This window comes from Salmo trutta, chromosome 29 (assembly GCF_901001165.1).
Source record: "Salmo trutta chromosome 29, fSalTru1.1, whole genome shotgun sequence".
Taxonomy (NCBI): domain Eukaryota; kingdom Metazoa; phylum Chordata; class Actinopteri; order Salmoniformes; family Salmonidae; genus Salmo; species Salmo trutta.
The window spans coordinates 9880671-9893170 of record NC_042985.1 but is presented as its reverse complement, the minus strand read 5'-3'; the positions used below and the strand labels follow the sequence as shown (position 1 = coordinate 9893170).

The window sequence follows — 12500 nt, the reverse complement described above, 5'->3', positions numbered from 1 at the left end:
ACACAATATCTACAAGCTTGGATCAGTGGAAGGATAAAGAAAAGATGAAAGTAGACGGAAGGACAAAGAGAAGAGGGGTTTATGGAAGGATGAAGAGAGGATGAATGGGTGGATGGATGAATAAAGTAAAGGTGTAGATAGAGGGATGAATAGATAGATTGGAGGGGTAGATTCACGAACAATTAATGACATGTTAATTAAATTACCTTCACGTGTCCTCCGAAAGTGTCGAAGGCGAAGAACTTGCAGGCCTCGTTGCCGTAGCAACCAGGTTCCATCTCGCCGCGCACCAGGATGTTGCGACTCAGCAGGCCGACCTCTGCCCTCATGTCCACCCCATCCACCTCCTCACCCATATGGAGGAACACTGGCTTACCTACACACACACACACACACACACATAAAGAGTTAGAACACACCTGGCAACACACATACACAGACATACGAATGCACATGTACACACACACACACCAGGGTTTCCATTAGCAGGTAATATCCGGCTTTTGGCCAATAAAATAAATGAAAAGCCGATAAATTGTAGTCAGCCAAATTGTCCAAGGCTGGTCTGCTGCTGAGGAGAGAGTGAGAGAGGAGCCTTGGCCTAGGATACTGTTGATTGTGAAGATGGAGCCCTTTTTCATCAAAGTAAAATTAAAATTAGAGAGCAGTGAAAAGCCTACATGGCGGGGCTCCAGACTGTCACCATTTAGTCTCGCTGGGCAAGTTAAAACATGTATTGGTCGCATCTGTGCGAGCTGCACATTAATTTACCTCACTCAAAACGTCTTTGTTTTTATGAGGCTAAAACCTTGATTTGGTGAAACAGTAAATGACATTATCCTCATGATTCCTGAAATGAAAGTGTCTGCCTACCTGCCCCTGTTTCGCTGGGGCCTGCTGCTATGTTGAGCGAGGCACTCTCTCTCTCCTTTTCAGAGGGAAAAAATGCTCCAGGAGAAAGAAAAGTGTTCTGTATAACACTTTTAAATCCAATTGTGGGGAAAACACAGCTATCCTGTTGTCAAAGGTGGAAAGAGGATGTTCTCAGCTTTCTGTAGATAAACTTTTTATTTCTTCGAGCTCAAAAGCAACTATTTTACAAACAAGACATTTGCTTTGAAACTATTTTACAAACAAGACATTCAATATGGCTGTGAGATATGGAGCACACTAAATGTGGATTGGCCATTGTGAGTTCATAGGCCTACAACTGCAACGTATTTGTTTTTACATTAAATGTACTGTAATAGCAGCAGTGGGTATTATCTGTAGAGATAGCGTCCTAGTAGTTGGGTTTAGTTATTACATTAAATGTACTGTAATAGCAGCAGTGGGTATTATCTGTAGAGATAGCGTCCTAGTAGTTGGGTTTAGTTATTACATTAAATGTACTGTAATAGCAGCGGTGGGTATTATCTGTAGAGATAGCGACCTAGTAGTTGGGTTTAGTTATTACATTAAATGTACTGTAATAGCAGCGGTAGGTATTATCTGTAGAGATAGTGACCTAGTAGTTGGGTTTAGTTATTACATTAAATGTACTGTAATAGCAGCGGTGGGTATTATCTGTAGAGATAGTGACCTAGTAGTTGGGTTTAGTTATTACATTAAATGTACTGTAATAGCAGCGGTGGGTATTATCTGTAGAGATAGCGACCTAGTAGTTGGGTTTTGTTATTACATTAAATGTACTGTAATAGCAGCGGTGGGTATTATCTGTAGAGATAGTGACCTAATAGTTGGGTTTAGTTATTACATTAAATGTACTGTAATAGCAGCGGTGGGTATTATCTGTAGAGATAGTGACCTAGTAGTTGGGTTTTGTTATTACATTAAATGTACTGTAATAGCAGCGGTGGGTATTATCTGTAGAGATAGTGACCTAGTAGTTGGGTTTAGTTTTTCCACTTACTCAGGTGGTGAATTTGCCCCAAATAAATTGGCCTATAATATTAGAGCACATTAAGATGCAAATTCATCTTTATTGAAATAAATACAATCAGAAAATTCTGAGCACTATTTTAACAGTAAACTATAACAATATCATAATTATCTGCTCAAAATGCATGACAATCAATGGGTTAGGTTGGTCATTAAAATATTTTGAATCACAACATGAAAATATGATGAAACAACGTATTTCTTCAATAACATCTCAGTAGTCTAATACACTTTTTAATAAAGCACTGTGAATTTTAAAAGATGATAGGCCTACAATTTTTTTCTATTGCGTAATGCCGCAATTTTTGGGGGGATTGTGCCACCAAATCATGGGCTTGTGCCACCAACTGAAAAACTTAGTGGCACCAGTGTCACCATGGTAGCATGTTAGTCTGGAGCCCAGCTACAAGGGCAATGTCCTCCGTATGGACAAGTTTCAATATTGTAGTGGACTAAGATGAGATGGATGTTGGAGCGGCCAAATGCAGTCTACTGTGCAACTGGCTATTCAGGTAGGATGCCATTTTGGACCTTTAAATGTTTTTTGTTTTTTGTGTATTTATAATAATTTGTTTTATCATTATTATTACTGTATATCATAGTTATTATTCTATACCTATTTATTAATATAAATATGCAAACAGTGTTTTGTTTCATTCTGTTGAGACATTTTCACTGGCTAAATTAAGTTTGATCTGCCGTTTTAATTGTGCGCTCTGTATTTAGTTTAAGATAGGTTATAAGTAGGTCTGTTGTAAAAGAAATACCATTAGCCTATTGCTGTCATTTGTTGGGTACATAAGCACCCGCCCTTCTTGGTAATTGCTGCGACATATCCTTTTCAAAACTTTTGTGAAGGTTAAAACCAATTCGCAAGTGTTTTCTTTCATTCTGTTGAGCTATTTTATTTGGAGAAATTATGTTCCAACTATAATGTTATGTTTGCCGCAATATAATATCCTGCTCGTATTTACCCTATCAACAATGGTTCGATTGTACTTTTGATATTACCCTAATAAAGGTAAGCAACTTTTGAGAAGGTTTGGTGTGGTGTGGCTATTAGCTTACTATACTGCCGGTCTATGATATTAAGGCAGTGCGCGGCAGCTCTCCAACTGACCGACAGTTGAACTTGAGGTGAGGCAGAACGTTCAGGCCTACCAGAGTTACTACTATAATATAAAATATAATGCTGATCTTATACAAAATATTCACAAAATGAACGAATTAGCCTCCTTCTGTATGCCTATATCTTTATAGCAGATGCAGTATGCTATCTGACAAGAATAAATACCTTCATGTCGGTGTCTTAAAGCATATCTCTATCTCTGGGGCTAGCCCTAAGCTTCCTAAATAGTACTATCATTAAATAGTACCCGCAAAACACCAGTCTCAACGTCAACAGTGAAAAAGCAACTCCGGGATGCTGGCCTTCTAGGCAGAGTTGCAAAGAAAAAGCCATATCTCAGACTGGCCAATAAAAAGAAAGGATTAAGATGGGCAAAAGAACACAGACACTGGACAGAGGAACTATCAGACGCCTCTTCACTGTTAACGTTGAGACTGGTGTTTTGCAGGTACTATTTAATGAAGCTGACAGTTGAGGGCTTGTGAGGCGTCTGTTTCTCAAACTAGACACTCTAATGTACTTGTACTCTTGCTCAGTTGTGCACCGGGGCCTCCCACTCCTCTTTGTATTCTGGTTAGATCCAGTTTGCGCTGTTCTGTGAAGTGATATGTACACAGCGTTGTACCAGATCTTCAGTTTCTTGGCAATTTCTCGCATGGAATAACCTTCATTTCTCAGAACAAGAATAGACTGACAAGTTTCAGAAGAAAGTTCTTTGTTTCTGGTAATTTTGAGCCTGTAATCGAACCAACAAATGCTGATGCTCCAGATACTCAATTAGTCTAAAGAAGGCCAGTTTTATTGCTTCTTTAATCAGGACAACAGTTTTTAGCTGTGCTAACACAATTGCAAAAGGGTTTTCTAATGATCAATTAGCCTTTTAAAATGATAAACTTGGATTAGCTAACACAACGTGCCATTGGAAAGAAGGAGTGATGGTTGCTGATAATGGGCCTTTGTACGCCTATGTAGATATTCCATAAACAAATCTGCCGTTTCCAGCTACAATAGTCATTTACAACATTAACCATGTCTACACTGTATTTCTGATCAATTGATGTTATTTTCAATGGACAAAAATGTGCTTTTCTTTCAAAAACAAGGACATGTCTAAGTGACCAAAACTTTTGAACGGTAGTGTATATATTAATCTTAATATCATACAGTGGACACCTAAGCCTATAGGTCTATGCATCCAATGCCCTGATGCATTTAATGCTCTGACTGCTGAACCATGAGGTGGACAATTGTTTTAGAAAAGTAAAAACCAATAAAGCAATAGGCTTTAAAGTTTTGCATATTCTACACACCCAAACACAAGGAATAGTTGTTTGTAATTAGTTAGGCTGTTTTTAAGGACATGTAAATGTGGCTCATTTGGCCAACATCCCTCATTTATTGATGGTGCTGGCTGCGTGGGTGGAAGCCCTAATGGATTACACACCCAATCAATTGTCAAGGGCGTCGTAAGGATTGGACCAAAACGCAGCGGGTAAAGTGCTCATCTTCTTTCTTTATTAAAGAAAACACTTAAACAAAATAAACTGACGACGAAAACAGTCCAGTAAGGTGCTCAGACTATACTGGAAACAACCACCCACAAAACAAAAGTGAAAACAAACGCAACTAAATATGGCCTCCAATTAGAGACAACGACAACCAAAACCAAAAACCCAACATAGAAATAGAAAACTAGATATACACATAGAAATAGAAAATATAGAACATAAACCACAAACACCGAACCACACAAAACAAACACCCCCTGCCACTCCCTGACCAAACTACAATAACAAATAACCCCTTTTACTGGTCAGGACGTAACATCCATATGTCCGATAAAGTTAAATATTCCCTGATACCGAAGCACCTGCCTGGAACATGTGAGAGCATCACTCTCAGAAAGCAACCAGAGAATGTTTTTAGTGTTGTTCTTTAGAGTCAATTTACACTAGTGGGAAAAAATTGCCCTGTGATTTTAGAAGGCCTTTTAGACTGAAAGTGGAGGGAGATAAACTAGAGTGGGTGCTTTTGTGTGTGTGTGTGTGTGTGTGTGTGTGTGTGTGTGTGTGTGTGTGTGTGTGTGTGTGTGTGTGTGTGTGTGTGTGTGTGTGTGTGTGTGTGTGTGTGTAGAGGGATCACTTGCGATACCAAGCGAAATTCAACATTTGTGCAGGTCCTCCGGAAGTTGTGAGACAACATCAAAACTGGCCACTAGGGGCAAAAAACAACATCCAAGAACTAGTGCCCCACACTGGGATTGAACCCAGTTGTTTCTGTGTGCTTAAGTTTAACACATTGGTCACAGAATGTCATCACTCACTCACACAGGAATCGGTCTGTGAAGGATTTGTCTGTATTTGAATGTGATTGTCTGTCTCTTCAGACATCTCCCTTTAGTCTGAAGATGTCACCACCTCACAGCTGTCACAAGAACCACTCTGTAGTTGGCAGGGCCGCAGACCAAACACACGGAGAGAAAGGGTGAGAAATGGGAAGAGATTTAATTCAGGAAGATTATGATGGTGGGTGTTAAAGGTCACAGAATGAGTCTGCCAGTCCAGCTACTGGGGAGCTAGATATATGACAGATGAGAACTATTAGAGGGGGAGGGAGAGAGGAGAGGAATATACACATCACGAGAGGAGAGAAAAAGAGAGAGGAAATGAGCGTGAGAGGAGAGGTTGTGACAAGAACAGCCCACTGTCTGTGACATCTAATGATCCAAGTAGATACTAAAGAAATATGAATGAGTTCAGAACATTCACTTTCCCCAGGTTCAGTCTTCTCTCCTCACTAATGGCATCATATTACATGACTTCTTAAGAGGAGAAAAACATGAAAAAATACCAAAACAAAAAGAGAGGAATCTAAGAAAAGAACAGCTCCTACAGCCCGCCCACACACTAGACACAAACACTACAGTCATTAAATGCCAAAGAGTCTGGAAGAAAAACAAGAAGAAAGGGAATGAAATGAAAAGAACAGTAAAAGAATCAGCTGGTCAGCCACGCATCTCAACCCTCCTTTACTGATAAAACCTTTCTGTGCACAAAGAAAGTGACTGGATCACTTCTCAGGATTTACTCATCAGTGCAATAAAGACTGACAGCAATCTCTGCCCCCATTGTCTCTCTCCCCCGGCCCCCCTTCTCTCCACCCTCTTTCTCTCTTTCCTCCGCTCCTGCCCCCGTCTACCCCTCTCTCTCCCAATTGTTAATGATGCGGAGGGGACAGGCAGAGTTAGATACCTGGGTACTGTTGGTTCTGAAATGGTCTGCCTTGAGGGAGCCGTTGGAAAGAATCACGGCCACCTTTTGCCCTGCTACTGGCGCTCCCCTGACAACACTGACAAACTGCATCCTCCACTGACGAACGGAGAGAGTTGGAGAACATACCATGACCCTATTAGGAAGGAGAATTTGTCTGTGAGTGTTTATATAACGGTGTCTGCCAGCCTAACTGCCTGCCTGTCTGAGATTATCATGGTCAAAAGATTTAATTTGGATATACACATTAATATTATTGTGAATCACATATCAACTGTCCCTGAAAATGCATCATTAGCCACACACACACTTTCCAATTAAAATAATCTCTCTCTCTCTCTCTCTCTCTCTCTCTCTCTCTCTCTCAATTAAATTAATAGGTAGATCGAAGTTGAAAGGGGTTAGTGACAAGCCTATCAATAAAATAGATTTAACACACACACACACACACACACACACACACACACACACACACACACACACACACACACACACACACACACACACAAACACACCTAATTAATAGGCCTAGAAAACAGAGGTGCAGTCCCTAGATAAACAACTCATTATTCATGGAATTTTAAACATTGATGTATCTACTGTGGAAGTCTTCAGAGTGAACTACTTTCTGCTCTCATATTCAAACTAACAAAAAGCATCCACACACACACACACACACACACACACACACACACACACACACACACGGTCATGAAACAAAGACACGGTCACACACACACACACACACACACACACACACACACACACACACACACACACACACACACACACACACACACACACACACACACACACACACACACACACACACACAGTCACGAAACAAAGACACAGTCACACACACACACACACACACACACACACACACACGGTCACACACACACACACACACACACACACACACACACACACACACACACACACACACACACACACACACACACGGTCACATGCACATACACACACACACAGCCAATTGAGTGCATGTCACATTAAATCAGTGGTAACTTTTAAAAGGCAGAGATAGAGCCAGAGAGAATGGTTGGGAGCTGAAAGGTAAGGTTAACAGACAACTGTTTCACAGGAGGTTGGTGGACCCTTAATTGGGGAGGACGGGCTAGTGGTAATAGCTGGAGCAGAATAGGTGGAATGGTACCAAATACATCAAATACATGGTTATCACGTGTTTTGATGCCATTCCATTTACGCCGTTCCAGCCGTTATTATGAGTCGCCTCCCCTCAGCAACCACCACTGAACTGTGTGTGTGTGTGTGTGAAGTCTGTCAGAGTGTATGGTCCCTCTCTCTGAGAAGAACACTCAGTCCCTTTCTCCCTTCCTCTCACTGAACCAGAGAGAGACGTTTCATTGGCTGAAACAGACACAGACACACATGCACGCAGACAGATAGACACAAATACAAAAAACAAGCACACACACACACACACACACAACTAGAAATCTGCCTCATGGCAAAATGTGTAGAATTGCAGGAATTTAACTCTAAAACATACATGTCGTGTGTGTGTGTGGGGGGTGGGGTGCAGCTAGTGCCGGCTCTGACTGCGTGTGTGTAGCCACTGTGAAATAGGTGGAATGGTACCAAGAAAAGGTATTCCATGCTGTGAATTCTAGCTCCATGCACACACACACACACACACACACCTTATGGGCCCTGGTGAAATTAGTGCACTATATAGAAAATAGTCAATTAGAGGATAGTCAATTAGAGACAGAGGCTCTGGTGGCATGCTAGACATCTGAGCAAACACTATGAACAAGTCTTGATGACAACCTTCTTTACCACAAACAAACTATACTAACAACTCCTCAATGAAGGGCCAAACTATACACATTAGCCTTATATATATATATATATATATATACACTGCTCAAAAAAATAAAGGGAACACTTAAACAACACAATGTAACTCCAAGTCAATCACACTTCTGTGAAATCAAACTGTCCACTTAGGAAGCAACACTGATTGACAATAAATTTCACATGCTGTTGTGCAAATGGAATAGACAACAGGTGGAAATTATAGGCAATTAGCAAGACACCCCCAATAAAGGAGTGGTTCTGCAGGTGGGGACCACAGACCAGTTCTCAGTTCCTATGCTTCCTGGCTGATGTTTTGGTCACTTTTGAATGCTGGCGGTGCTTTCACTCTAGTGGTAGCATGAGACGGAGTCTACAACCCACATAAGTGGCTCAGGTAGTGCAGCTCATCCAGGATGGCACATCAATGCGAGTTGTGGCAAGAAGGTTTGCTGTGTCTGTCAGCGTAGTGTCCAGAGCATGGAGGCGCTACCAGGAGACAGGCCAGTACATCAGGAGACGTGGAGGAGGCCGTAGGAGGGCAACAACCCAGCAGCAGGACCGCTACCTCCGCCTTTGTGCAAGGAGGAGCAGGAGAAGCACTGCCAGAGCCCTGCAAAATGACCTCCAGCAGGCCACAAATGTGCATGTGTCTGCTCAAACGGTCAGAAACAGACTCCATGAGGGTGGTATGAGGGCTCGACGTCCACAGGTGGGGGTTGTGCTTACAGCCCAACACCGTGCAGGACGTTTGGCATTTGCCAGAGAACACCAAGATTGGCAAATTCACCACTGGCACCCTGTGCTCTTCACAGATGAAAGCAGGTTTACACTGAGCACGTGATAGACGTGACAGAGTCTGGAGACGCCGTGGAGAACGTTCTGCTGCCTGCAACATCCTCCAGCATGATCGGTTTGGTGGTGGGTCAGTCATGGTGTGGGGTGGCATTTCTTTGGGGGGCCGCACAGCCCTCCATGTGCTCGCCAGAGGTAGCCTGACTGCCATTAGGTACCGAGATGAGATCCTCAGACCCCTTGTGAGACAATATGCTGGTGCGGTTGGCCCTGGGTTCCTCCTAATGCAAGACAATGCTAGACCTCATGTGGCTGGAGTGTGTCAGCAGTTCCTGCAAGAGGAAGGCATTGATGCTATGGACTGGCCCGCCCGTTCCCCAGACCTGAATCCAATTGAGCACATCTGGGACATCATGTCTCGCTCCATCCACCAACGCCACGTTGCACCACAGACTGTCCAGGAGTTGGCGGATGCTTTAGTCCAGGTCTGGGAGGACATCCCTCAGGAGACCATCCGCCACCTCATCAGGAGCATGCCTAGGTGTTGTAGGGAGGTCATACAGGCACGTGGAGGCCACACACACTACTGAGCCTCATTTTGACTTGTTTTAAGGACATTACATCAAAGTTGGATCAGCCTGTAGTGTGGTTTTCCACTTTAATTTTGAGTGTGACTCCAAATCCAGACCTCCATGGGTTGATAAATTGGATTTCCATTGATTATTTTTGTGTGCTTTTGTTGTCAGCACATTCAACTATGTAAACAAAAAAGTATTTAATAAGATTATTTATTTCATTCAGATCTAGGATGTGTTGTTTAAGTGTTCCCATTTGAGCAGTATATATATATATATATAAAGATGTAGAGACAGAGGAAGAGAGACAGATGTAGAGACAGAGAGAGAGAGAGACAGATGTAGAGACAGAGAGAGAGAGAGAGAAACATATGGATAAAGATGGAGAGACAGATGGATAAAGATGTAGAGACAGAGAAAGAGAGACAGATGTAGAGACAGAGAGAGAGAGAGACAGATGTAGAGACAGAGAGAGAGAGACAGATGGATAAAGATGTAGAGACAGAGAAAGAGAGACATATGTAGAGACAGAGAGAGAGAAACAGATGGATAAAGATGTAGAGACAGAGAAAGAGAGACAGATGTAGAGACAGAGGAAGAGAGACAGATGTAGAGACAGAGAGAGAGACAGACAGATGGATAAAGATGTAGAGACAGAGAAAGAGAGACAGATGTAGAGACAGAGAAAGAGAGACAGATGTAGAGACAGAGAGAGAGAGACAGATGGATAAAGATGTAGAGACAGAGAAAGAGAGACAGATGTAGAGACAGAGAGAGAGAGAGACAGATGTAGAGACAGAGAGAGAGAAACAGATGGATAAAGATGGAGAGACAGATGGATAAAGATGTAGAGACAGAGAAAGAGAGACAGATGTAGAGACAGAGAAAGAGAGACAGATGTAGAGACAGAGAAAGAGAGACAGATGTAGAGACAGAGAAAGAGAGACAGATGGATAAAGATGTAGAGACAGAGAAAGAGAGACAGATGTAGAGACAGAGGAAGAGAGACAGATGTAGAGACAGAGAAGGGAGAGACAGATGTAGAGACAGAGAGAGAGAAACATATGGATAAAGATGTAGAGACAGAGAAAGAGAGACAGATGTAGAGACAGAGAAGGGAGAGACAGATGTAGAGACAGAGAGAGAGAGACAGATGGATAAAGATGTAGAGACAGAGAAAGAGAGACAAATGTAGAGACAGAGAAAGAGAGACAGATGTAGAGACAGAGGAAGAGAGACAGATGTAGAGACAGAGAGAGAGACAGACAGATGGATAAAGATGTAGAGACAGAGAGAGAGAGACAGATGGATAAAGATGTAGAGACAGAGAAAGAGAGACAGATGGATAAAGATGTAGAGACAGAGAGAGAGAGACAGATGTAGAGACAGAGAGAGAGAGACAGATGTAGAGACAGAGAAAGAGAGACAGATGTAGAGACAGAGAGAGAGAGAGACAGATGGATAAAGATGTAGAGACAGAGAGAGAGAGACAGATGGATAAAGATGTAGAGACAGAGAAAGAGAGACAGATGGATAAAGATAGAGAGACAGAGAAAGAGAGACAGATGGATAAAGATGTAGAGACAGAGAAAGAGAGACAGATGGATAAAGATAGAGAGACAGAGAAAGAGAGACAGAGGGATAAAGATGTAGAGACAGAAAGAGAGACAGATGGATAAAGATAGAGAGACAGAGAAAGAGAGACAGATGGATAAAGATAGAGAGACAGAGAAAGAGAGACAGATGGATAAAGATGTAGAGACAGAAAGAGAGACAGATGGATAAAGATAGAGAGACAGAGAAAGAGAGACAGATAAAGATGTAGAGACAGAGAAAGAGAGACAGATGGATAAAGATAGAGAGACAGAGAAAGAGAGACAGATGGATAAAGATAGAGAGACAGAGAAAGAGAGACAGATGGATAAAGATGTAGAGACAGAGAAAGAGAGACAGATGGATAAAGATGTAGAGACAGAGAAAGAGACAGATGGATAAAGATGTAGAGACAGAGAAAGAGAGACAGATGGATAAAGATAGAGAGACAGAGAAAGAGAGACAGAGGGATAAAGATGTAGAGACAGAGAAAGAGAGACAGATGGATAAAGATGTAGAGACAGAGAAAGAGAGACAGATGGATAAAGATGTAGAGACAGAGAAAGAGAGACAGATGGATAAAGATAGAGAGACAGAGAAAGAGAGACAGATGGATAAAGATAGAGAGACAGAGAAAGAGAGACAGATGGATAAAGATGTAGAGACAGAGAAAGAGAGACAGATGGATAAAGATAGAGAGACAGAGAAAGAGAGACAGATGGATAAAGATAGAGAGACAGAGAAAGAGAGACAGAGGGATAAAGATGTAGAGACAGAGAAAGAGAGACAGATAGATAAAGATGTAGAGACAGAAAGAGAGACAGGTGGATAAAGATGTAGAGACAGAGAAAGAGAGACAGATGGATAAAGATGTAGAGACAGAGAAAGAGAGACAGATGGATAAAGATGTAGAGACAGAGAAAGAGAGACAGATAGATAAAGATGTAGAGACAGAGAAAGAGAGACAGATGGATAAAGATGTAGAGACAGAAAGAGAGACAGGTGGATAAAGATGTAGAGACAGAGAAAGAGAGACAGATGGATAAAGATGTAGAGACAGAGAAAGAGAGATGGATAAAGATGTAGAGACAGAGAAAGAGAGATGGAGAGCAATTACATCAGATATAATGTGATGTAGAGAGGAAGCTCATGACTTACTATGATGCCCCAGAGGCCTTCAGAAGCCTGGGAATAGATTAAGTTCGGCCCCAGGAGGAGAGAGACTTTCTGGGATACAAGCATTTCCCACAGCAAGTGCTGCCTAAATCCCTGTAAGTCAGATGGAATGGAGTTCAGGTTTGGAGATAGAGTTGAGTTGTGCTTCAGGCCAGGGATCTGATTAGGAACATGTTGTAT

The 12500-nt window shown here is 42.0% G+C and overlaps 1 protein-coding gene across 1 annotated transcript in view; it reads right to left on the bottom strand.

The window, feature by feature from the left end:
• LOC115166881 (cell migration-inducing and hyaluronan-binding protein) overlaps window positions 1-12500 on the bottom strand; it is a gene marked incomplete in the record, with an annotated part of 159192 nt that overhangs the window by 41727 nt on the left and 104965 nt on the right. The window contains 1 exon segment of the mRNA XM_029720781.1: window positions 207-376. Within this exon segment, the coding sequence (XP_029576641.1) occupies window positions 207-376 (170 nt within the window).